The sequence below is a fragment of the Strix uralensis genome, chromosome 12, assembly GCF_047716275.1.
Source record: "Strix uralensis isolate ZFMK-TIS-50842 chromosome 12, bStrUra1, whole genome shotgun sequence".
NCBI lineage: Eukaryota > Metazoa > Chordata > Aves > Strigiformes > Strigidae > Strix > Strix uralensis.
In genome coordinates this window covers 21,281,659-21,307,397 of record NC_133983.1, presented here as the reverse complement: position 1 = coordinate 21,307,397, position 25,739 = coordinate 21,281,659, and the positions used below count along the sequence as shown (strand labels likewise).

General features: G+C 43.4%; 1 protein-coding gene and 1 long non-coding RNA gene across 5 annotated transcripts; one reads left to right on the top strand and one right to left on the bottom strand.

Moving 5' to 3' along the window:
• The first annotated feature begins 7 nt into the window (after positions 1–7).
• Positions 8–22,686, top strand: LOC141948629 (uncharacterized). Its single transcript, XR_012630521.1, has 3 exons — positions 8–72; positions 1,446–1,659; positions 22,366–22,686. It is a non-coding gene; the product is annotated as an uncharacterized LOC141948629 (long non-coding RNA).
• WFDC1 (WAP four-disulfide core domain 1) lies at positions 3,004–18,248 on the bottom strand. 4 transcript variants are annotated; one of them, XM_074881337.1, is made up of 7 exons: positions 17,768–18,248; positions 11,333–11,528; positions 10,656–10,739; positions 8,841–8,981; positions 7,589–7,630; positions 6,669–6,743; positions 3,004–5,747 (listed from the first exon to the last, which is right to left on the bottom strand). In XM_074881337.1, the coding sequence occupies exons 1-6, from the start codon at positions 17,912–17,914 to the stop codon at positions 6,685–6,687; spliced, it is 669 nt and encodes a 222-aa protein (XP_074737438.1). In that variant the 5' UTR covers positions 17,915–18,248; the 3' UTR covers positions 3,004–5,747; positions 6,669–6,684. The 4 variants fall into 4 exon arrangements, with proteins under 4 accessions (XP_074737438.1, XP_074737437.1, XP_074737440.1 ...); XM_074881336.1 differs by lacking the exons at positions 3,004–5,747; positions 6,669–6,743 and having other exon boundaries at positions 7,597–8,981; XM_074881339.1 differs by lacking the exons at positions 3,004–5,747; positions 6,669–6,743 and having other exon boundaries at positions 7,597–8,981; positions 11,333–11,499; positions 17,768–17,903.
• Positions 22,687–25,739: the final 3,053 nt, after the last annotated feature.

Sequence of the window (25,739 nt, the reverse complement as noted above, 5' to 3'; positions counted from 1 at the left end):
CAGCCTTGGGATCATACTGAATGTTCCTCGTGTCTCTGATAGAAAAGTGAAAAACATCTTCCTCCTCTCTAGGTAGGTAGGAAAAAAAATTTCTCTGGTTTTGTTCTTGCTTTTCTCATCCCCCAAACCTCACCCACTATCTGTGAAGCCGGGCATCCTTCTGGGGCTCTGCTGTGTGCAACGTGTGTGTGGCCTGTGCAGTCCCCAGTGTGGCTCTCATTAGCCAAGTGCTGCTGACAATACAGCTAATTGAGCAACAGGCTCTCGCTGACCATTTCCTTATTTAACTTCCTCCTCTTGGCTTGTGGAAGCACATGTAGCTCAGTGCTGTGTACACAATCCAGAGGAGAACCAAATCCAGAATCTGCGTGATGTGGAAAGGGGCCACAACACCACATCCCAGGTGCTGCTTTTGATTTCTGCCTGTTAGGAAATCTAATGGAAAATTCATGTATTTTGCTATCTCATAGCTCAGAAAGTGCTAGGAATAAACTGAATAAAGACTATAATGTAAAGAAGACAACACTAATACAAGTTGTATCTCTTCATTCTGGTATAAGACATAATGTTTGACACTATAAAATATAACTTACAGCCTTATTACAGTACCTTTATAGTATTTCCTATTTGATTGCATAACAAAGCTCAGGGTCAGACTACAGTTCTAAGTAGGCTATTTGGAAACCTTTTTTTTTTAAAAAATAGAAAATACCTGTTATGAAGACACATACAGCAAAGCTGCTGTAATCTTAGACTATGTGAGTCCAAAAGGTGGCCGCTGCGAAGACAGGGTGTTGCTTTCAGTTCAAAACTCACAGCTCCTTCACCTGCTTCCCTCGCTGTAACCAGGGCTTGTCACACTTTTGTTCCTCTTGTGCCACCTTGAGGGAAAAAACCTCTGGTGCATGGGTCGAATTTACTGAGTTTACTGCTACCTAAACCCCCAGATATTCTGCTTTCAGGTCGGGTTTTTCCCAGGCCCCTGGGCCGAACATCCACTGCTCCTAGTTGTAAGAGCAAAGAACAAAGTTTTGGGCCATGGATCCTTTCCATCTTGTCAATGCTACTGATAAAGGCCAGGTAAAATCCTTAGGTCTGTCCCTACGTGTGTCCCCAGGAAGGAAGGGGAATTTAATTAAATCTCTTGGTTTCTGTTTTCACAGTCTCCACTGCTTAAATTGAGAGACTCATCTGGTGGAACACCTCAGGCTGGGTAAAATAAGCCCCACCATCCACATCTCCATCTTGGAAACTGCCAAAAGGTCTTTTTTGTTTTGCACAGCTTCTCTCATGGTTCTTGCTACTTTGTCTACACAGAAGGTTAAAAAGAAGGAGAAAATAATGGGAAGAAATGGGACTTACCTCTGTAGACTCACCAGCAAAAGGTGTCTTTTTTATCTATCTTTAAAGGATGCTAAATGATGCTGTAAATCCTTTTGCCATAGACAGACAATTGATGTTCACCTGACACCACCTCCAGAGAAAAATCTAGCCTGCAAAGACAACATGAGGTGGGAGAAGTAAACAACCCCCTGTATGAACAAATCCCTGCTATGTAGTGGACAAAGAGAAATTGTCAGTCTCCAAAGATTTCTATGGATTGTCTCAACCTCGTAGGCTTCTTCACTGCTCATGAAACTATGGAACAGCTTCTTGAAGGTAACCAAAACACTTCTCCACCATAAAGCTTAATGGAGCTCTGAACTAGGCATGTCAAAATTACACCAATTTTTCTTTATTATTCTCATACTTACAACTTCTGCAGATTGCTGACCTAGAGATGCACGCTGTGGTTTTAATGCAGACTCCTGACTTCTTGAAGATCTATTATGTTTGTTCTTCTGTTGATTCTGGCTGTTGGGTTCATGGATGCACCAATAGCACTTCAGTGTCATCTGCAGATGATGCCTTAGGTCACACAGTGGTTTTTCCACAAAGACTGTCAGCCAGTTACATCAACAGAAACTACATTTGCTTGCATTAACATGGAAACAGGTTGAAACCAAAACATAATTTTGCGGTGTTCAACAAATAGATCCTTCTCTTGAAAGCCACAGCAGTTAGTCTACCTCACATTTCACAGCAGGAGGCACGAGTTATGTACACACATCCCATAATCTCCCCATCCAAACAGGCCATATGACCATTGCCATGAGAAGTCCAAGCGATCCCAAGGGCAACTTCAGTGTCAGACCAAAGAGCCGCCCTGACACCTAGTGCTAGCTAGCTGGCATCTTCTCAAAACCCACAGAAAACCTTTCCAAAGCAAGGAAACTCACTGCTATTCCCTCCTTGGCTAAATTACAGGCAGTTACTCTCTCCCTGACGCCTCTGTTATGGTTCAGGGCAGAAAGGAAGCAATACAGGACTCCTGCCCACTCCTGACGAGCAGGTAGAGCAAGACCAGTGTGGGTGGAGCTGGTGGGATGGTGAAGTCTTGCCTGCTCCTGGAAACATGGTGCTCAGCAGCCCAACCTCTCAGCTCCAAGCTCCTCTTTCAGCTCCAGTATCCTGCAGCAGGCACCAGCCCAGCGCTGGCCTCTGACTTGGTTTGCTTTTCCATGCTTCAAGTGAGCCTTGGCCTCCTGCAAAGCTGTCTCAGCAGCCTCTTGTGCAAACCGCCTGAGCTGGCAGGAGAAACCCATCCAACAGCTCTGAATCAACAGGGAAAATGCCTGGTCAAACAAAAGGGTCACCTCCTACTTGGGTCACCATCACTATCTTCTTTACAGTACTGTCCATCAGCACCTCTTTGGCCAATAGAAATGAAGGTGCCAAGAACTGAGTGAGCATCTGACCTGCAAAGGTGGCCCCTCTGAAAGGGAACACTGTTGGTAGATGTGTTTTGGGGCTCTGTCACCTCCCTTCCAGTGGACAAAATTACTTTTGTCTCCCTGTGCCTATGTTTCCTGAGCTCCCCCAACAACTAACATTTAAAAGATTTGTCCTTTTTTTCATAATTCGAAGCCAAGCGTATGTCAAGAACACACAACTGAAACTAGACAGAGTTGAAAAATATACTGGTCACTTTTTATTGAGCACCAAAGTGACAGAACCTGTACATGTCTAAGCACCAGGGGCATAAACCAGGAAGGGTCTGCCTGGGGTTGCCGCAGATCCTCGGCTGCTGCAAGGCAGAGCAGCTCCGCTGGCAGCACCGGCAGCGCTCGAGGATCTGGAAGGCCACGAGCATTGCTAGCACACAGTGATACACGTAAAGTTATTATAGCACCAAACATGCTTTAAAGTGTACATGGAAACATTAAAAACAACCTACATTAGTGATTTCCTACTGTGCTTCACAAGACTGTTGTTAAGCCATTTGTCTTTGGAGAGAAGACAAGCTGAGGACAACTTATTTGGTCTGTGTTTTCATTTCAACGTGTGATGGATGTCAGTGTTGAAAACACAGCATTTAGACAAGTCTCTTCTGTGGCTTTTGTTTCTGAGTTTGACAATTAATAACTTGAAAAGAATTAACTTAAAAAACCCCAAGCATTATAGCACCATGAGGAAGGGTGATGTCTTTGATAACACCCAGTAAACAGAAATTCATCAACAAATTATTAATTTGTCAATTTTCTTTTTTAAAAATTCCTTTTGCAAGTAGAAAATATCTTTACCATCCTATCCAGCAAAGTGGTCAGGTTATGTGCTTTTGCAGCTACAAAAAAGCAGCCACTGAAGTGAATGTGTCCACTCAATTTAAGCATATTTTTGGATGCTTTGCAAGATTAGGTTGAGATCTGAAGTTTTAATCTTGCAAATTTGTTAATGCTCAACAGAAGTTTTCAACAAGATCCTCACAGGTTTTTAGGCGCTGATTTTTTTTTTTTTATTTTAAAATAGAACAATTTGGCATTTAGTCTTTGGGGCTTAGCAGTAACAACTGAAGGGCTTTGCTCATTTAACCAGAATTTGATTTTTCTGCAAAAAGTAATGCTGAAAAAAATCATTCCATTTCACAGAGCAGCACCTAGGAGCAAGGTTGCATTAAGACTTCCGTTATGAGCTGTGTTGCTTTAAGCTGTCAAGAAATGCCAGTGGCAAAGCAGCAAGTTTCTGCCCTAAACTGAGATTGGAACTATAAAATATGGATGGACTCCTGTCTCTCAGCAGGAGTTAAGATATCATTGTATGAAGTTGTATATGATAAAATCGTAGAAATAGATCTGTTCGAATGTGGTGTTGCATTTAATACCTAGAACTTGGAACAAAGACACAAAGAAGTGAATGGAGTTCAACAAATGAAGATATTTAGGAAAATGTGGAGCCCTTCATCTGTTCCCTTGCTCTGTAAAGCATCGAGGAGTGTGCCTGTTTATGATAGGAAACAGAAGAGAACTTTGGCATCTTTCATCTCTCCAGCTGCAAATGTCATATGTAAAGTATCAAGTGTTTTATAGGCGTCTTAACTTTGGCTTAAACCAGTTGGTGAGTGGAAAAAAAATCCCATAGTTTGAGGGTGGAAGCAGGCACTTGTATTTTTGAATTGAGTATTTATATATAACGCTACTACTCTGCATATTAAAATGCTAATTTTATGCATGCAGATGGGTACATGTACTAAACAAGGGAGCAAACGTGGCTTCTTTTGCCTAGCAATTCTGGCAGATTTGTCAAAATGAAATGCAACTGTCCCTTTAGGACTGCCACAGAACAGGAAATAATTCATACAAAATGTGTTTTCCATTTTATAATGCTAAACAGCTAAAAGAAGCTGTAAGGCCCAAATACAAATAACTTGACTTTAAGGGTTTATGGAAGTCCATATAAAGGTACAGGACTTCTAAAGAATGCCAAACGATCCTTTTAATCACACAAATTTATCCTGCTTTTGCTTTTCTAATATCTGCCACAAATAATCCAGACTTCAGCTCTCTTGCTGAGGTTTTGCAGGTACAAAAACGCAGATGTACATTTTGGGAGTATTAACTGTGCTGGCTAAAAACAACTTAAAAAGACTGGCACGTCTGTGTGTCTGCTTAGATATTGTAGAAAGAAATCTATTCCATCATTAGATCTTGATCTGCTGCTCACCAGACTGAGAAGCTAAAGGAAAGTAACTTTAAAAAAAACATTTATAAAACCTGTTTTGCTCCTAGTTCAGAGTTCCTCAAATTCTTAAGATTTCAGGTTTAGGCTTGTAGACTGGGTGTCAAACCTGGTGAACCCTAGGTTTAAATAGGAAAAGAAGAAACCTGCAGGTTTCTTTGAACTTTAAGTTTATGAAAAGGCTTATTTAAAGTAGTTGTTCGAGATCAGCAGGCACTGGATTTGATCCAGAGAGCACCGTTAGTCTTACAGTCTTGCCTATTTTAATGCAACTTAGATATGATATTTAGGTACAATTCTGACGTCACTTCATTTTTATAATACTGAGTTATGATCATGAAATCTGAACCGGTTGCATAGCACGCACATAAAAGGCAGGCTCTGCTCCAGCAGCCTGATAATGGCACTTGTGGCTTATACGGATCCGCTTGGAGGTATTTGCATTTCATTGGTAGAAGGGCAGCTCAGAAATGGTGTGGTTTCTTTCAGGGGATCACATTTCTCCCCCTCCTGATAGGGTTAAAATCTAGACTCATCCTGTTCGATGAATAGTGAAGTCTTTTTATCACTGATGGGCAGGGATCAGGGTAATGCTGGAGATGTGCTCGTGGAGATTTGGGACCAGAGTTCTTCCAAAACACAAGACTGTTGGGTAAAGCATTCCTTGACAGCTGTTTAACAGAGTAGTCCAGCTGGGTGAAAATCAAACAAAGAAGAAGAATTAAAATATTTATCCTTCCTGGGATGTTTGCACAGAACTTGTCCTTAAGTAGCTGTGTAATCTTAACAGTCAGCCTGACGTAGGTTCATAAAAGACACACTGAACTGCTTTGTTTTCGTAACTGCCAGTTAAGCTAAAATTAGTTTTAAAGTGAAGCTGAAAGTGTTGAGAAAACCATCCTGGGAGAGAACCTTCGGTGTAATAAATATTTTCATTCTTGCCTAATTCAAAGCCTGATAAAATGATTGGAGCTTTTCCAGTTGGCTTTGCTCTGGCCAGATACATGTACATTCACTCACAGGAGTGCGTCACACTGTTCAGTGCAACCGATCACAGACATAAAGTTATCCCACAAAATCACCCATGCACCTAAGTATTTGCAAGACTGACCCTTACTGCAATCAGTCCAGAATAAAGAGCTTTTTAATTTGTCTTGCAGGGGCAGTTATACCTCCATTAGAAGAAGCCCCTAAACAAAAAGTTTAAAGTCTTAAGGCACACGAAGTTTTGAAGCATCTATTTTTCATCCTGAAAATCACTCGATCCTCTAAACACCCACAAGGCAAAGGTTACTCAAAGAAATCAGGTGCATCTTGTGAAATTAGAATAAAAAGTGGCAAGGGGAGAGAAAGAGTTGGGAAAGGCATTAACTTCTGCATGGACAGTTTGCAGAGCTCCATCTCCAGGGCCACAGCTCCTCGGGGTACTTCCACAGCACCATCTATTTGTTGGCATAGGTGTTTCATGGAGCCAGCACCATAGTTTTAAGGTGCTGTCCTTATACTGGCATTTTGATAAGAGGTAATCTCACCCTCAACCATTTCTTTAAATAATTGCACACTAAGCACCAACTATTTTCACCCAGCTTCCCCTTTACTCACAGGACACTTACCCAGGCACACCTCTGATTAGCCTAAATGCTTCTGCTGGTTTTTCACATAGCCAACCACATTGTTGGAATTGCTCCCTGTAAAACAAATTACCAGCAAAGTTAGATTTTAAGTTAGTGTGTGGCAAATGTTTTTTCAAGATTCTCTAATCAGTACAGCTTCACTGGTCTCATCATTAGCAGTTCTCTGGGAGAGCTGCGATAGCCCACTGGACAGAGGAAAGGAAATAATTTCACAGTTTTATCAGCTAAACTGGCCAAATTTGGCTGTTCATAAATCTCATCATATCAAAGATATCTAGCTATATCTGAGTATCACTTCCAATCTGATCTGTCCCCCACTAGATCCAAGAGTTAGCAGAAACCAGGAGCTTTGAAGCCATGAGAAAAGAGGTCTTCTGGAAGATCCTCCTCCTTTCTTTGAGACACGTATCCATCAATTTGTGCAAGGGACCTGACACCTCTTGTGGTTGCAGATAAGAACATGGGATTGATTATTGGACTCCAGTCATCGCTTATCACATACCACAATACAAGCTCTTGGCAAAAGACCCTGCTTTTGGCAGAGTTCTGTGTTCATCTGCAAGGAGTCCTGAGCCATGAGCAAAGCTCCAAAAATATACTTAAAAATAACAAAAGGTTATTGGATTGGGTGTTTCTCACCCCTTGGGTGGGAACCCCTGGTAGGAGGCTGCACCATTTAACATATTGTATCACAGCTGGAGATACTGATTCTCGAGAGTCCACAGTCAGGGCACTGCAGATCTTAAAACAAGATCTTTTGACCCAGCCATGGAGAACTGGGGCTAAAGAATCTCTTTTTGTTATGTACAAACCTTCATTTCATAAGCAGCAATTTCCCTGTAAGCAATGCAATAACTATAAAGCTTAATAATATCAAACACTTCGTGCGAGTGTCTTACCAAAATATTCCTTGTAATACTTATGCCTCAGGTTGCGTCCATCTGAAAAAGAAGGTACCTAATAAGAACATATCCAGTCAGCCTTCATTCTTTGTGTTAAACTCCAGTGTTCTGTCTACAGCACAGAGAAATTATAGACATGGAAATAATAACCTCACAAACAGAAAAATAAAGGATCTCTGTGGCTCAAGTACTGTAGGCTGCTATAAAACTTTTATAAAACTGTTTAGATTATTGAACTATGTGGACATAACTCACTTTCCCTGAGAGTGGTTAACTGCTGGCCACTAGCATGTTATGTTCTTTTCAGTACCTATGAGTCAAGGAATCACAGACTTTCTCAAATGAAAGAAAATTTGGGTAAAATTTCAGACCATCTATTAGTGTTTTACATAGTTCAAGTTCCAGCTAGGTTCTTCTGTTTACCATTTATATAATTATTTAAGCTCTTAGAAATACCTCGTGTCTAAGAGCCATACAGCTACACATTACATTAGTTACCACAGCTGTCATTAAAGTTATAAAAGAATAAAAAATATGATCAAAAAGCCTGGAAAAAAATCTTAGTCTTTTACAGAAGCAGTTCAGAGGCCTGGTTTGATGCTTCCCCTGGTTTTTACAGTGATCAGATGGCAAAACTTATGTCTCATGTCTCTACTCTGAGATGATTTGTAGCCCAGGGCAGACATACATATCCTACCATTCAATGAAGTTACACATACCTAGACATGTTATGAGCTTTCCTGGAAAATAGCTTGGCCTATATAAGTTCCTTTATTGGGCAAATGTGTCAGCAGAATAAAGGGAACAGTGTTTTGGATGCAGAAAGCAAAGTCAGAAGTCAAAACTGGAATTTGAAACTCATATTTCTTAAACTGTGTAGTAATATATAAGATTTCTATATTTTGTGCTGTGTAATAATGGCACATGCAGGTTACTATCTGCTCTGCTTACACAATCCCAGAGGACACCAGCATACAGACCAAACCAGAAGTGTGTCCCCTGCTTCTGGTATTTCACATTGCTCAGCCAACATCAAGGGTTTTAGAGACCAGAGGTTGGTGCAGAGTGGGGCCTGTCTCCCAGCCCAGCTGTCACACTGCCCTGGGGCCTTGGGCTGCCCAGGAAAACCAGGAAGCCCACGAGAGCAGATGTACCACCAGACCTCCTTCAAAGTCAGTGACAGCAGCATCTCTTAACTGGTGTTTGCACGACAGAATGAGAAAGGAAGGGAGTTTTCCAGTCAACTGGCCTGGATTTCCACGGAGCTTGATGCACTGGCCCCTGTTAGGGATTCCTTCAGCTGTGTTACCCGGGTTGATGATATGGCATTCATAGCCCGTGGGGCAATGCAGAGGCTCATCTCCATCCTCAGTGGTACTGCAGGCCTCAGCTGCAAAAGAAGCCTGCAGGTCATAAATCATGACTTTAACACCCACAGGTAACCAAAATAGGACAACACAGCCACCTTCCTCTGTATCTCCTCCCAAACAGGATCTCAGACCACTTCCCACGCAAGGATACCAAGGAGCTAACGCCTCCAAAGAGCCTGGGCAGAGCGGGCGATCCAGCTCACACCTTACACAAAACCTGATGTGTCTAGCTCGATACGGGGAGTGCAGGTCAGCCTGATTACCTGTAACAACACCCTTCCCACAGCCCGTTGTACAGAGTGTGAAGACACACCACCACTGCCCACCACACTCGTACTGAAGGGTGGTCCCTCCACGCAGCTATTCCCTCCAAGCAGCCGTATCAGTTCAAGCCAGTGTTTCGGGCTGGATGAGGAATCAGGGGAAACGTGACCAGGAAGCTGGCAGTTTGCCACTTTGTTCTTTGCTCCACACCCATTAACTTACTGATGAATTTAAACCTCAGATGTGACTCACTATGGAGTAAAGCAGTACCACCCCTGTTACAAATGGAGGCTTTAACTGGATATCCAGCAAGTGCAGAGCAGAATAAGAAAGTAAAGCAGGACTCACAGGCAGTGGTTGTGTACATTAAAAGTACAGACTATGCAGGGACACTCCACCCTTTATGTTTGCCAGGATTTTAATTTCAAGGACCTCTGCTGTAATTCTCATGTCATGACTGATGGTTCTTATTTCACTAATTACTCCCTCAAGTGGAGATGAAGGTGTTAAGATAAGAACAAACAACCATGACAAGGATGGATGGGGAGGAATCTATTTTATCTTATTTTTAGCAGTGCAACTCCACTGAGCTGGAGGCAGAATTTTCTCTTGAAGAACTAGGAGTTTCCATAATAGATGAGAGTCAAGGTTCGGCGAGTCTGATACCATCTGTGTAAAATCAAAGAGGGTAATTTATTGGCACTACCTGTGTCTGACTAAAGCTGATCAAAAGCTGGAATAGCCTTTCCATGAAGAAATTAAGAACTTCAGGCATGCATACATCTGGGAATGTCTCATAAAAGAAAACTTCTCTTCCCACCTGCCCACTCTCTCCTTGTTTCAATCTGAGGTATTGGAAAAAATTAATTAAAAGATCTTTCCCTATGGAATTAACCCGAGAAGCCAATCCATTAGCAGTCCCCAAGTTTAGATACTCCTAGCTCCGTGTCAGCTTGACACAGCTCTGCAGCAGTTTGCCAGGGCTCTTGTTCAAAGCAGCCTTCAGACCCAAGAGCCACAGCCCCAGCCCAAGGCATCTGTGCTATGAGGACACTCTGGATTAAAAGATCTCCTAATCCAAGTCCGCCCACAGTCTATCAGGAAGCTGGCAGAAAATACATGTATGCTGACAAATCCCTTTTCTAAAAAAATATATATTTCTACTTATTTCAAGAATGGATACAAATCCAGTTCCCTGGAGTATTCCCAGTGCTCTGCTGGATAAGCCATATCCATAAAAAGCCACTGATTTACTGCACCAGAAACTAACCCCCAACAGCACACAACGTTATTCCTACAGAAAGTCCAGGCAAATGCCAGCATTCCCAGCATTCCAACACCCCTGGGAAGCCCTGTGTATGATGAATATATTATTTAGTGCCTTTGTATAATTACCAATATCGCAGAGAAGACAGTGAAACATGCTGTACCTTGTAAGACTTCCTCTGGGCCATCTAAAAGCCACCCATTTCCTCCCAGCCAGCGGGGTTTGGGCTGAACCAACCAGTCTAAAACTGTAAAAGACAGAAACAAGAAACCACAGCGTCAAGGTGGAGCAGCCATAGGGCACACAGTTATGGAAAAATCATGGATTTCCTCTAACAGCCAGTGATGAGGCTGCCAGGCTCCTGAAGGATGGATTTGAGTTTTCAGCAATATACTTATATTCGGTGCCCTTGTTGTCTCAGTGGCAAAAGAGCCATGGATGTTATCCGGGGCCACAAGGACCTGGTGTCATAAAGTCAAAGCAGTTGCTGTTTCCCATCCTCCATTCCCATGGCATGGATCAGGTGAGATGGCTGCCTTGCTTCTGCGAGCACTAATTCAGATTGGGATTACTGCTTTTCCTAAATACATAGTTCCAGGAAAAGAAGCGGCCTCAAGTGATTTCTACTATTTGTGCTGGTGGAAATTTTGCAACACCAGCTGGCCTTAGATAATTTTTTGATTCAGCAATCACCCCAGAAATCAGAAGTATGAAACTGAAGCTATATCCTCAACCCACACTCAAATGATGCCTCCCACCCGAGACCCACTGCACGTGGGGATGACTACCATAATTTCTGCATGCTTCTCTCTACCAGTCTGATTTCTGGGTTCACTCTACCTGGCGGTGGCTGTACGGACTCCAGGCAGGCGTAGATGCACCCATTGTAGCAGCAGCGCTTGTGCCTTTCACACTCTGAATCCGAGCGGCAGCTGGGCACCTCACAGGCTCGCTCAGGCAAAGTCTGGGGTGGTGGGGGGCAGCGGTCATTCTTCTGGTAGTGGGAACTGTGAGAATGAAGAGGGTACTCATAATCCTTGCAAAGAAAAGAAAAGGAAACAAAGGTTTGGCATAAGGTGAATACCAAACATCCCATCATTTGAAACTGAAGAGGGATTTTCAAAGTGGTTTTCAAGTATTTATTAGAGAGAAGAATTAACTGTTCAGGTCCCCCAGCCCTGTCTTCAGCACATTGAAGAGAGAGCTATATGATCACCTTAGCACACTGCTTTGAAACACCAAACCACCAAATTATTGTGTGAAACTCATTTTATAATTAAGGTTATTGTAATGACAATGAGGAGGTAAAAAAAAAACAAACAAACAAAAAACCCACAACCCCAAAACCGTCAAAGTCTTTTACACTTCTCTGGGAAACAGAGAAAGACTCCAGGCATCCTCATGATGAGCACGCCAAAACACTTTGACAGTAAAGCAGTGGAAATGATGATACTGTATTCTTTTGAGGTTACATCCCCAAATGGGACCTGGAACAAATGTCCCAGGTAGCACCTGTCTCCTCAATAGGCTCCTTCTGCCTTCATCATCTTCTTCAGGACCAGAATTTATAGGGGAGTCTTTCAAGTTTATCCACTGTGGGGTCCTGGGTTGTTAAATAAGAGACCATTTCTAAAACGTGAGATGACCTGAGTGAGATCTATGTGGGTGTTGTTAGTCTAATCCCAAAGAAAATGAGGCTGTGTTTGACTATAGCAGAAAGGAGCCCAGCTGCTCATTGCATGCTGAAAGGACAAGGGAGATTTAAAGTGGATTAACAGGCACAGGATTTTACCAGAAACATTTATAAGAGGCAGCATTCAGATATTATTCACGCTGGTGGCATTTTAGCAAGAAGCCAACTCCCTCCGACAGAGAGGTGAATCACCCAAGCCCACACCTTTCTCACCTATGGCTAAACTATTCATCTCTGGGCTTGAGCTCAGCTCCCCAGAGCTGCAGAAAAGTACTCAGAAAGGGCAGTCAGTTCTCCAATTTATTAACAAACATTAATAAGCTCTAATCAAATCAAAAGATGGCTTCTGGATTTGCACTTTTAAAGCAGATCAGCATCTAGCCAGGGGTATGAAGTGAGCACTGCCATGCACTCGCTAGCAGGCTGTTGAGTTTGAATCCTATATGTACTTGGCCCGGTCACTCCTGTGTTATGAAATCAGTGACGAACAACTGGGGTTGTTATTCCAAGAAACAACATGGTGCAACTGTCCCTGAGGGGGTCTCCAGGAAATTTCACCATCGGGCTATGGAGAAATTTGAGGTGAGACTAATATCCCCGAATATCTTCATGCTGCTACATCCTCATTGTTGAAACCTCCCAATGGCTTCTGTGGAGCATGTGTTTTGCGAAATAGCATGTCCTCACATGTACTTTCCAAAAAAATGTCCTAGGAGAGGCTCCAGGAGGTCCATTGCCCTGGGGACTGACCACTGGCCCACACGGCCTCTGCTCTTACAATGTGACCAAGGAGCAATAAATTATCCATAACAATGAAAACAATATCATCTTCACTCCCTTGGGATAATTTGTAATGTAGAGAATGAAGGCAAGCCCAAGGGACACCCAAAGAAATAATGATGCACACTGTTTGTGGGACTGATGTGAGAAATTTTACTCCCATATTGTACATAGCGTAGAATCGCATTGATAAGGTGGTGGTTTTCACACCCAAGCTGACCTCCTTTCTTTAAGCCATAGCTAGGGGGAAACGGAGAGCGGCGGAGTGTCTCCACTGCCTGGTTGCACAACGATTGAGTGTCAGTATAGAGAAAAGTCAGGATGATTAAAAGTCTAATTTCTGTTACAAGGTGTACGTTAAGGAAAATCCATATCCTGGTGATATCTATAACTGGTTAAATAATGTGTGTGTGTGTCTGTGTGTGAGAGACAGAGAATTCCTAATATATCCATAAACAACAGCCTCCTGCCCTATTCTCGTTATCAGCCTGCCCTGTTCCAAATATCAATAAATAATTTTCTTCTGCTTTTCCTTAGTTGTTTCCACTCAGTGAACTGCTCAAAAACCCTTCCATGAGGTTGTTTTCCCATGAATTGATAGGCTGTTTGAACCACAAAATAGGTTTGAAAAAAATATTTCCTAATTTTGTTGCTGTTTTCAACGTTAAAGTGTAAAACAAGGTGTAAACTATCACATCATCCCATTCTTCAAAAGCTGAAAACACTCCAGCTTAGAAATAACGTGCATTTGAATTGAAGATATTGCAAGTTCAACTTTTTTTGCTGTTGTTGGATTTTAAATAGAGAAAATGCTTAGACCAAGTATAATTTTGTGACATAAGAGAGCATTTAACAGTAAATCTATGCAGTTCCAAACATTTAACAGGTCTCCTTGTTGGAGGGAGGATTCATTCTGGAAGGTCACAGTTTACTATTGTGTTATTTGAAATGTCAGCTGCAGACTGAAATGTGACCAAAATAATACTGGCCAATAACGGATACATAAAAAAAAAAACCAAACCCAAACCCCAAACAATTACTGCGGTTGCTTCACAGATGATTCAGAAACCGAGAAGCCAAAAGTGCAATGAACAGTTGGCTCAATGAATGAGATTTCCGTTTGGGAACAATATAATGTTTTCAGCCAAATAACTTTGTACTTCATGACCTCCCTGCCCATTTTCTCTGTTCACCTATTGCTCTGAATGCCTTTCTTTCAAAACCTCATGTTCAAAAAAGTATTTTTTGTGCATTTGATCTCATAAAACCATTGCCACTGGTATATGTATGCATAAACTATCCCAGTGGGAATCAGGATTCCCTCATTCCCAAAATAGCTTGGTTAAGGATACCTTCAGGTATGGGTTACAAGGTCTTTTTAAAAGCTCTCCCAGGATTCACAGCTTGGCTCTGAGCATAGCTCAGATTTATTATTTTTACAGATTGTGACAACAGTCAAAATTTCCTCCTTTAAGAATATTTCTCAATGCAGAAGGGAAACTGCTGTTTCCCATGGAGACTTATTAAATCATTTTAATGACAATATCTGCCTTAGAGATATCCAGAAACAACGTAGGGGGAACAGTTCAGAGTTCAGTTGAGGAACCCTGGAAGTCAGTAAAGGTGACTAGGAAAAAACAGAACGCAATCACTCACTTTCAACCCATATTTTCAATAGTAACTGTGTGATGCAGTCTGCCTCCAAAAAATCCCAGATCTGTTCTATGATTTGTGCCTGAAAATGAACCCCAGGCTTGTGACAAAGCACAATCCTCTGCTAATTCATATTCTGCATGGCCCCCACCGAGATCATGCGTGAGGTTTGTTCCCAGCTTCCAGTCACCAGTTCTGCCCTGGCAGGTATTTCCAAACACTGGCCATAAACCACCTTTTCTCTGAAATGATACACAGTCAGGAGGATTTAGAGCCCTCCAATATTTCTGTATTGGAAGATCTGTAAAAACACAGATCATCAGTGATCAAAGTTGCAAATACGAGACTGAGGGCTAACCAATCTGAAGGACAAAACCAAAACAGTAGGAATAATATTCTCCTGTTATTGTCCCTGGATTAGTAGTTTTGGTTCTGGTGTCTGCAGTACCGGAAGATTGTTGCAAAATTAGGGTGGGCTCAAGGAAGATGCACAATAGCGATTAGAGGACTGGAAAGCTGGGAATACAGTGCGAGACTTAAATGTGTGTGTGCAGGTTTCAAAGGGGAGGCTGAGGGCTGCTCTGCTCATATGTTACTCTGAGGCATATGTGGGACAGAAATCTCATGGGAGGTGTGCTAATCTGGTAAATGAAGAGGGTATCTCAGTGTTGATTTATGACAGCTAGCTGGAGGGTAAATTGTTTGAAGAACATTACAGCAGCTGTGAGGAATTCTTCATTTCTGGAAATCTTTAAAAGAAGGCTGGATTTTTCTTCTAAAATGCTCGATGCAGTTGATACTGCAACAAAATCAGGACTGCCCCAGTTTTCCCAATAGATATGTGGGTGTCCTGATAATGAATTGAAGCCCAGTGCCAGGTAGGTCCCTCCCTCTGCCCTTTGGGAACACTCCACAGACTGTGTGGGGGCTGCAGAATACCAGCTGCAAATCACTAGACAAGTGTCCCTTTGGCTGCAAAATACATGGATTTGCTAAAAGCTGGAAGCCCAGCTCGTCCATCCCACTGTGACTGCCAGTTTTTCCTTCTCACTGCACTCCCTCTCCTCTTTCTCCCTTCTCCGTTCCCAACCAACACCCGTCCTCAGACACCTCAGTGAAAACCTCCTGGCCAGACTTCAAGCCAGCTCCTCATCGTAACACCTGCTCGGCATTCTGTGGCCAGCAGTTTGGTGGATGCATTCCTCCTGCTTTAGACTCAGATTTTTTTGACTCAGACAACATAACTCTCAGTCAACTCCCTACCCCTCACCATCTCCTCCCCCACAGACCTTGCCCGTGTCCTCCTGGGGGTCCCACAGGGATGTCTTTGGCCATCTCCTGTACGGCTGCATGTTACCATAAGCACCTCCATCTGTTGTCCCTCTATCCAAGTGACTCACAAATCAGCTGTTCCACCCACAGCCTGATTGTTGAACTGTAGGGAACATACAGCATTTGGTAGAAAAGAAAGCATCTCTCTGAGAAAACAAGAGGGGCTGCCAAAACAGACTCTAGGTGGACAAGAGGATGGAGAGCAGATGCCTTCCTCCTTACAAGGCTTTGAGGAGAGGGAAAAAGAAAAGCATTTTCTGTTTTCCCTAGATAAGATGTTTCTGTCAATATGAGCAATTCTAGCTGAACTTGCCAGATCAGTAGCACCTGGATTCATAGCTGCCAGAAAAAACAGTCCTTTGAAGAACTGCAGATTGAAAGAAGAGGATATATCCTCAGGGGAGCAGGCTCTGTGCCTCCACAGAGCACATTATCTGAAGATCAACATGTAAATTCCTGTTGTACTTCTGTCCTATCTCTCTGGGTCATTTACTTCATAGCTCCTATTGAATTTGAGCTTTGCATTGAAATACGACAGAAGAACATACTAATACATACACTTTCCAGTGAGTGATTTTACAGGAAAGACAGCTCTTCATATCACCATTTTGCAATTAAAGTGCAGACCAGTTGATACCCTGTCCCAAGGGAGGCTACTGTGAAGAAAATTTCTTGTTGTAAAATACTGGGGTGCCTTTCAATGTTTTCTGCAAAATTTCATGGAGACAAGAGCACTGTATTTCAGTTCATTCAACACAAGCAAAAGACATGTGTCACAATTCTGAGTCGGCAATCACACAAACCAAATGCAGCTGTCCCCAAACATCACTCTAGCCTTGGGTCAGTGCTGGCTTCTAAGGGGACTTTAATGGAGTAAGTCAAAACTTCGATTTTTGTTCTTTCTAAACAGCAGGTCCTGAAAGTCGAGCTATCAAATTTTTTTCTTCCCCCCCCCAGTTTCCTCCATTTCTAACAGTCTTTTGGCCCAGACACACCAGAACAAGACCCAACACCATCGTTTTCTCCACTCACAATAACTTGTTGCTGCTTCAGTTTCAATTCCAGCGCTACTGCTCTAAGTACCATCGCAGATGTGGAAACAGCACTCTGTACCCCATGCAAGTCTGCCAAAAGCGGGCAGGGACAGACGGTGCCACTGAGCGGCTGCCAGGGTGTGGGCAGCAGAGGGGAGCTCTGCTCCCTGTGAACGTGCCAGGCAACTCACAGCCATGAAAATGGATTTCTCTGATCAGCTCCTTACGCCCGTTAAGGTGATCAGCACGTTACTCTCACACTATGGATCTGGAGATCTCCATGCTCCAGTAATTTATAAAACCCTAGGCAATGCCTCTAGTGTACATGCCTCTAGTACACATTATCACTAGGAGTTGGAGAGATTTACCCAAAGCTACCCCAAAAGGCAGTGGAGGAACTGCACAGGGAAACCTCCTCCCTGCTCTAAGCAATAAATCACATATTATCTTCTTTCCATTAAATCCATCCCCAGACATGTAGGTTTTGCATTCCCCTTCTCCCCATTCATGCTCCCCTTGCTGCCCTGTGAAGTTTCATGGAAACGGCTGCCGTACCAATCTCTTCTCACTGTTCCAAGTGTGCTTCACCAGCTTCCCATTGCAGCAGCTAGGTGGCAAAAGTTTAGTACAGCCTGGGAAACTTAATGAAACCCTTTTGTAAAGAGACAGCCTGCATATTCAAATACTTCTTATTCTAAAATGATACACACATGTAAAGAAAACTCCCCTTTCATGGTGAGCACACCCAGCTCCCCCAAAATCACCCCACCACACTTTACTCACATCATATTTCTCCGTCATTTTCAGATGTAGAGCACGCTTCCAGAGATTCCTTGCACAGCCCGAATCTGGCAGCAAAACTAAGACACACAAGGCTGCAGTGAAGATCTTTTTACAGAAATGCATCTCTGACAGCGCCCTGGAATCCATTTTCCCAAGGAGAGATCAAATAAGGAGCCCAGCTTTCAGGATCCAGACGATTCAGAGTCTTGGCAAGGAGGGAGGGAGACGGGGAGGGAGGGAGAGCAAGGGCTGATTGCTGGTGAGAGCCGCTTTTCGCTGCGCAGCTTCTGGGAAGGGAAAGGGGAAGGGGAAAAAAAAAAAAAAAAAAAAGGAGCCCACAAGCAGAAGCCAGGAGCTGCTGTTGAACTTCTTTACTCAAAGTTAGATCAGGTTCTCAGCTCACATGTTCACACGAAGCACATGCTCTCCTTGAATGATAGATGGGAAGATTATTCGGAAAGATTATTTTTAGACCTTTGTTCCCAACATCTGGCATCCTCAGAGAGCCCCATTCAAAGCCAAAGCGTGGGATCAGATGACAGCTGCCGCAGGGGGAAATAAAGGTCTTGGAGGGGTGGGCTCGGCAGCTTCTAGCAAACAGCTCACCCAAACTTTCCAAGCTACTTGGCTCTCCCTTTGTGTGCTTCCCACTGTGCCCTGAGCTGTGGTTTTGGATCGTGTTTTGACAAAGTGATAATCCCATATGAAGACTGCTTGAAGAAAATTATTTAAAGACATGATAAACATGCAGGGTCTTTAATTAAAACAAGTTGATGTTAGCTTTCTGCAAATGATTTTGAAGAAGGGGAAGATGTGGCCATTAGGGAGAAATAAATCCATATGCATGGGTGGGGAATAGGGAAGGAAGGTGGTTTAGAAATGACATGACCAAATGGAAAGCAAGGAAGGGGATGTGAGTCAGGCTGTGCCTGACAATGGGAGAGACGGAGACACTGGATGTGAGGTATTAGACACCTACATGGACATTCAAGCACCCAAGTGCCTGAAGGACAAGAATGAACTTATGAAGTCAGGCTGAAAGCATCCCAGCATCCTGCCTGGGACAGAGGAAGAGGCAGGTGCCAAAGAAAAAGTATGAGAACAGGGCAACTGTTACATGTACACAAGTATAGATACACATATATATATGTATATGCATGCATGCATATACTGTCACAGCCTTCAGTAATGTTATTCAGGGCTTCCCAGCAGCTTGTCCAGCCTCTACCTGGAATGAAGGAAGAAGTGGAACCACAAAGTTAGTCAAGATACGAGCACTAAGCCCTGCTTGCCTTCAGTTTACCCTGACTGGCTCTATAGCCTAGGCAGAGCAGAGTAGAGGCTTGCTGGATGCATTGAATTTATTTTACATCTGCTGTAAAATGGGTCTACACAGGAGTGTTAGATCCCAGACAAATACAAAAAAGTCTTCCAATTCTTCCTTATACCTGAAAGCTGTGGAATGTCACTTTGATCCATACCCAAGTGTCAATAGCTGCATGTAGGTGGTAGCCAAAGGATTTAATCTCCAAGTTTGCCAGAATATGGTGATGGGAATCTGAAGAACGAGTGAGGTGTGGGTTTTAAAAGCTCTGTATTTAATGGAATATAATCGATTTATTTAGAGATAAGGAGCTTACAGGGTTTCTAGCAGTAACTGTGCTTTGGGACAGTCCTGTCCATATCTCTACTGCTATAGAAAGCTTCTTAAGCAACAAAACCTGTTCAGTTCATGCCAAAGAATTTGATTGGTAAGAAAAGCCAAGCAGGAACTCCTGTTACAGGAGGAAAGTGCAGAAAGAAGGGTGGGGAAAGAGAAAGAAGAGTTAAACTGGGGACGCTCACCTCCCTCAGCTGCAGCAATATAAGGAGGCCCTCTGGGATGGCAGAGTAAGCTGCCTTGCCTCTGCATGGAGTCTGTGGACTCCCAAAGGAGCTCCGATGGCAAGCGTCTTGGAAGGGATCTCTGTGGAGATGCAATGACCACATATTGCTCTGGGTCTGTATAATCTTCATCACTGCTTGATCCATAGCTTGCTCGTGCAATAACATGACAGTCGCTCCCTAAGGCATGAGCGGGGCATAAGGGGCCTGACAGGATTTGGGGGGGACCCCAGGGTACAGTTGGTTCAGGCACAGACAGGGACAAGGAGTGTGCATTTGGGCTGAACAGCCTTTCATGGCACAGGAGCTTCATCACCTTCCACCAGGCTGCTGAGAAGACTCAGCAGAAAGAATGGCTCCAGGTCCCCTTCACCTGCTTTGCACCATCCTGCCAGTTCTCCTCTCTCCCAGAGCTGTAGTCACCCATTTAAAACAGTATTTATCCCAGTTTTCCTTTAAACAGGTCATTTCCCTCAGGCTGTCTTCTCTTCTGCATTTAATAAGGACAACTGTGGACAACTCATGTCCACAGGACGGTTTACGGCTACACAAAGTGACTCCCTAATGTGAAGTGTTATCTTCAGCTGAAGGCAGAGCTCAGCACCTACAGGTCACTGTCATCTCCTCCCAAATCTCATCCAAATGTCATCTGAAATCAGCAGTTGTGCTGGAGTTAGTGAAAAACACACTCAGACATCTTCAGTACATCCAGAGAGGAATATATCACTAACATAAGACTTCAACTTGTGGCTTTATTTTTTATTGCTCAGAGAACTTTGTCTGACACAAGAGGATGCCTCCAATTCCTTTTAAAAACAAATCTCCCCTGTTTGTTGCAATAATAATATCTGCACCTTGATAAAACACCTTTCAGGCACAACCAGGAGCTCCCACCAATGTCCTGACTCCTGTGTTGTAAGGTGACAAATGACATAGCTGGTTGCACAGAATAAATAAGATTTTTTCTTAGATTATTCCTACTTAATTTATGTCTTTGTGCTGATATTTCACTTGTCTGTGCTCTTGCTGAAACCCAAACCAGCGTGAAACAACAACTCTTCACAATAAATCTCCCTAATTTAATTTAATTTTTGCTGTTTGCTTCATATACTTGCAATCTGGACTTGAAGCAACTAATTCTAAAGATTAATAGGTACTTCAGACACCATTTACTGGCCTTTCTTTTGGCAGATATACAGCTTTGACATTTACCCAGGAGAAACTAGGGTCTGTGCATTACAGTTCATGGATTGTATGTCAAAAAAGTGAGAATTCTCCTGCAGGACTAAACTTCAAAAGCTGGTCATGGTCTTCACATAAAAATAAACGTTGATGTTTTAACACTTAGGCCTCCTGCACACAACCATTTCGCCTTAACTTCTCAAAGTACTGCATGCAATGCCTGGACTGGATTATCTCTACTATCAGCTGGAGAAACTGAGGCACAGGGTGGGTGATTGCTGAAATTAGACCTTCTTCCATCTGCATGACCAAACCGCTAGAGTTATAACAGGCCAGCCTAGGCCAGGGCCCTGTGCTTTGATGCTCAGTGCTCACATTCAATCGGGAATTCTTCATGCCACCAATTTCCATTCCTCACATGCTTCATCCTCCAGTCTACCTCAGAAACTAGGCAAGGCATTTTACATTTTTTATAACGTTAAGAAAAACTTCTTTAACTGGCAACATTGGAAAGAATATATTTCTTACCTTTTCTGGATATTCTTCTTCCTGGGAGTCCCTGGCAGGGCTGTGTTATCACAGGACAATTGCAGAACAGCTTTAGCTCATTTTGTATCCACATTGCCATCTCATTTGGAGCCCAGTGCACACCTAAACCAAGAGAGACTTTAGTCCACTCAGTTATGGAGGCTCCATGCTCCCACTGCAGAGCAGTTCATGTCTCATCAAGTTGACTTTTGAATGACACATTCAGGGGAAAATAGAGGTTAAAAAAAAAAAAAAAAAAGCAGCAGCTTTGACTTTCTGAAGAATTTCTTAACAGAGCAGTTCTCGGCAGGTTTATGGCTCTAACTATTAGTATAAAGCCTTCTTAGCAGCTTGTGAAGTAATTATAGGAATCAGGCACAAATCCTTAGCAAACACAGCCACTGGCAATAATTAGAAATTTAAAATTTACTGCTAAGTAGATTTCTGAGTTGTGTTACTCTAAATGCTAGGTATTTGATGACGTATGATGTTTTTAAAACTGTTATTACAAGAAAGAGAGAAAATTTAACTGCCATTTTCTCTTAAACTACATCTTATCTACACACAACAGTTGGGCCCCAGACATTTACTCTAAGTGGAGCAACTCCCTCTGGTGATGGTTACATCCATATAAAGTTGCTGTATGGCTATCCTATGCAAAGTGGAATAAGTGATGCTGGTATAAGACATCCTTGTATTATTATAATGCCTTGGCTAGATTTGGCTCCTGCGTGTCTGAAATCTTGGGCATTCAGCAGGCAGGCAGTTAGACTGACAGCTGGAGAAAGGCAACAACTATAGTAACATATATAGCTGTATCCATGCTGAGGCATTAGCCCAGGGAAAACATTACAGTGAAAAGCCACACATCTAACCAGCACGTCTGGCCCAGTGCAAAATGTGTGTGAACCAAGCAGTAAGCAAATTTTCTACTAGTGAAAGTTTACAATGTGCTCAACTGTGTCATTCATAATAAAATTATCTTTTTCTATATGCTTGTCCAGGGAACACACAGAACATCACTAAGTCAAGACTTCTCTGCTTCAAGATTTGTGGTGCAGTTCCTCACACAAAATTCCCACTGCCTTAGAGAATGTTAAATGAGATCGCTTCATACATCATCACTAAGCAAAGAGTCATCTTCTGTGCATGAATTTGTGCAAATTTCCATTCCACAAATGGTTTCAATAAGGCAAATTCTGCAGTAACATAAATTGCTGTCAGATGACAGTGGGAGAACGTGGCCGAGACTTGAGCATCATCCCAGGACCTGCGAAACCTTCAGCATCATTTGTTACAGGGAGGAAGATGTATCTGAATAAAAGTACGGGCATTTTATCAGGCTGGGAGAATAAAATCACTTTTGGAACCAGGATTTGTGCTGCCTCATTAGAATGAATTAAATAACGGTTTTTAAAAACGTTCTCAGGGAGGTTCTAAGTGAAAGTCACAGGGTGTTTGTGCAGTCAAGGAAAAATGTCTTTCTTCAGCCAAAACCAAGTGAGGTAGGTCAGCCTAAGCCAAGACTTCCTCTTTCCCAGAGGAAAGATCTGACTTTTAAGGGAAGATTATGTCAAAGAGAGAGTTTCCTCAGAGCACACAACTCCAGCAGCATGAGGTGACTCATTTTAGCTTGATATAATCACAGTACCTTCATGCCAGGGGTTGCTGCAATTCCTTATCCATGGCGCTTACAGACCTGCTGTTTCCTTGCCAGCTCTGTATAGGTTTTGTTGCCAATAGCAAAGGGCAGTGGTTTTCAGAGATTGTTGATATTATCTGATCCGGTGGGAAGGCGAGGTTACAGCTGCTCTGCCTCCCCCCATGTCCTGCACGCCCAGCTGCTGGTGGCCAGCCCGGGGGTCCTGCCTGACGTACCACTCAGGAATGGGGTTTATGTGGCCTGGGGACAACCTGCAGGTGTGTGCTGGGATCAGCAAAGGGTGATAGAGCACTTCCCGGGGCTTCTTATGGCTCAGATACATCAGGAGAACAACTCCACTGATCACAGTGACAAAAAACCAAGTTAATGCATCTTCCTGCTACTCCCAGCTGCCTTGTGGAAGCTCAGCCCTGAGGGCTTACCAGACTTCCACTCAGTTTCAGAAAATCCGCAAAACCAAGTAAATCCAGAGTGATTTTGTTGTGAATATGAGCAGAGAAAAACCATTACCCTGATTCAGCTTCCCTCAACTAAACCTGCCACGTGAAATTCCAGGAAACCTGCAGGAAGTGCCTGGCTCCCCAGCGACGATAGATGGCATCACTTTTATCTGTATGGTCACCCCTCCAACCTGTGCTTTGTGTAAGATATCCTAAAGCAGTAATGTTGTAATTGTTACCTTTGTTTCTTGCCTAAGAGCCCAGCCAGTGATTGGGATTGTTCCCTGCATGGACTAGCAGGAAAAGGAGTCCCTTATGTGCACCCACCCAGGGGGGCGAATGTGATAATCCATAAATACAAGAAACTGCTGCATCTCTTGAGGGGTGACACTGAATGCAGGTGATACACCCCTTCACCCAGGGGGTCATTTTACAGCCAGCACTACAGGAAGACACCAAATCTGCTAGGTTAATGGTTGGACTAGATGATCTTCAAGGTCCTTTCCAACCTAGATGATTCTGTGATGATTCATTCCTTCTCTGAGCAGGAAAAGCTGGCTATTGTGTCCGTGCCAGATGTTTGCTACCAGTGAACTCCACTGGGAATTTATAGGATAAAATAAAAGATCAAAAGCAATTCAAAACACGGACAGGTGATTCTCTTCAAGCATCTGGCCTCAAGCCCCCACAAAGCCTGGCAGAGGTCAATGTTAAGTGGCCCCTAACCATTTGGAAAGGCCTATAAAGAAGAATATAAAGTGTCTCCACCTTTAACTAGCTTTATTGCATACAAGATATAAATTAAGCAGATGAATGTTATTAGAGAAGCACTCTCATGAGTGCTGCATCCCACTAACAAAATTAGCAGGAAGTCTTCAAATATATGATCACAACATCGTATTAATTACGAGGCAGAAAGGTACGTAGTCTGGGGTGAGGCTTGCCTTTGGGGCGCAGCGTGCAGCCGTGCCTCCGCTGTGATGGCGTGTGCCCCGGGGAGACCACTGTGAATCCCGAACAATTCCTCTGGGTGGGACCACCAGAGCTGCGGTTCTTGCCCACACAGTCCCTTGTGCCAGTTCCCTCTGGGGCATTGTTGTCCCGAAGTCTTTTGTCTCCAAAGAGACCTCTGTGAGCAGTTAGTGCCCCTGCAGGGAGGCAGGAGAGGAGGCTGGAGGGGCTGGGGGGGAGTGGGAACCCTTTCCCTCTCCAGCTGGTGGGGATTGCTGCATGTTTTGGATGGGGGGGGGAACCCAGGAAGCTCTCACACTGCGACTGCCAAGAGAAGCCAAGTCACAGACTGGAAACCTCAGAGAAATCTCCTTGGAGAACAGATTTCACCCTAAAATGAAGGACATGGGGAGTTTGTCTGTGGATTTGCATGTATTTTACAGGAAATCTGCAGCCCTTTACTATGCTCTGCACAGCAGCCAGATTGAATTCCCTGGGGGTAGCAAGGCTGCACTCAGGGACCCCTGGCCCTAAAAGAAGCAGAACTGCTCTGGGAGCTCCAAAGCAGCATGGGGAACATGATATCTTGCTTGGACCACGATAAGGCACAAGTCAGAGCCAGCAGTCACGTCAGCATGGACACTAATAAAACCATCTAAAAGGCACGTGTGATTAACAGATTCACAATTTTATACATGACATTGAAACAGGGGTCATTTGGTGGCTGATTCCCTGCGCTGACCCCCAAAGGCTTGGCCAGGGCCAAGCAGTTTGGTTTTGGGGCAGCATCTCTCTGAGTTTGAAATCTGCCTGCCCGCAGCCCCGGAGACAGGTGGTTTCCCATAACAAAGTGTCTTGCCTACATCCAGAAATAGCAATTTAATAGATAAAGTGCCTGTCAGCGGCACCTGCAAACACTGAACAAGGCAGATGAAAGGCCAGATATATATCAGCATTGTGCTTGCATATGATTTCCTTTATGAAATCTTTAACCTCCACATCCCACATACTATTACAAGTGAACTCCCCCACTCTTTGCTGTGGCTGCTCTGAGGCAATGAGTACTTTGGCAAGGACACCAAGTGATTTCCCAGGTTCAACCACAAGGCAAATGTCTTAAGAGCTCTGAAAAAACTGTCAATGCTCTCCAGAATAGCTGGTGATTAAGACTTACAGTCAATAATGTTGCTTCAGAATTTCTTAGAAGAGATCCAAGGATTTTGGAGCCCAAGAGTCACATTTGCTGTATCATCTCATTGCTCTTAAGGAGTTTGCTATAAGAATATGTTGCTATGAGATAGTTTTTCTTGTCTTCTCTTAACCA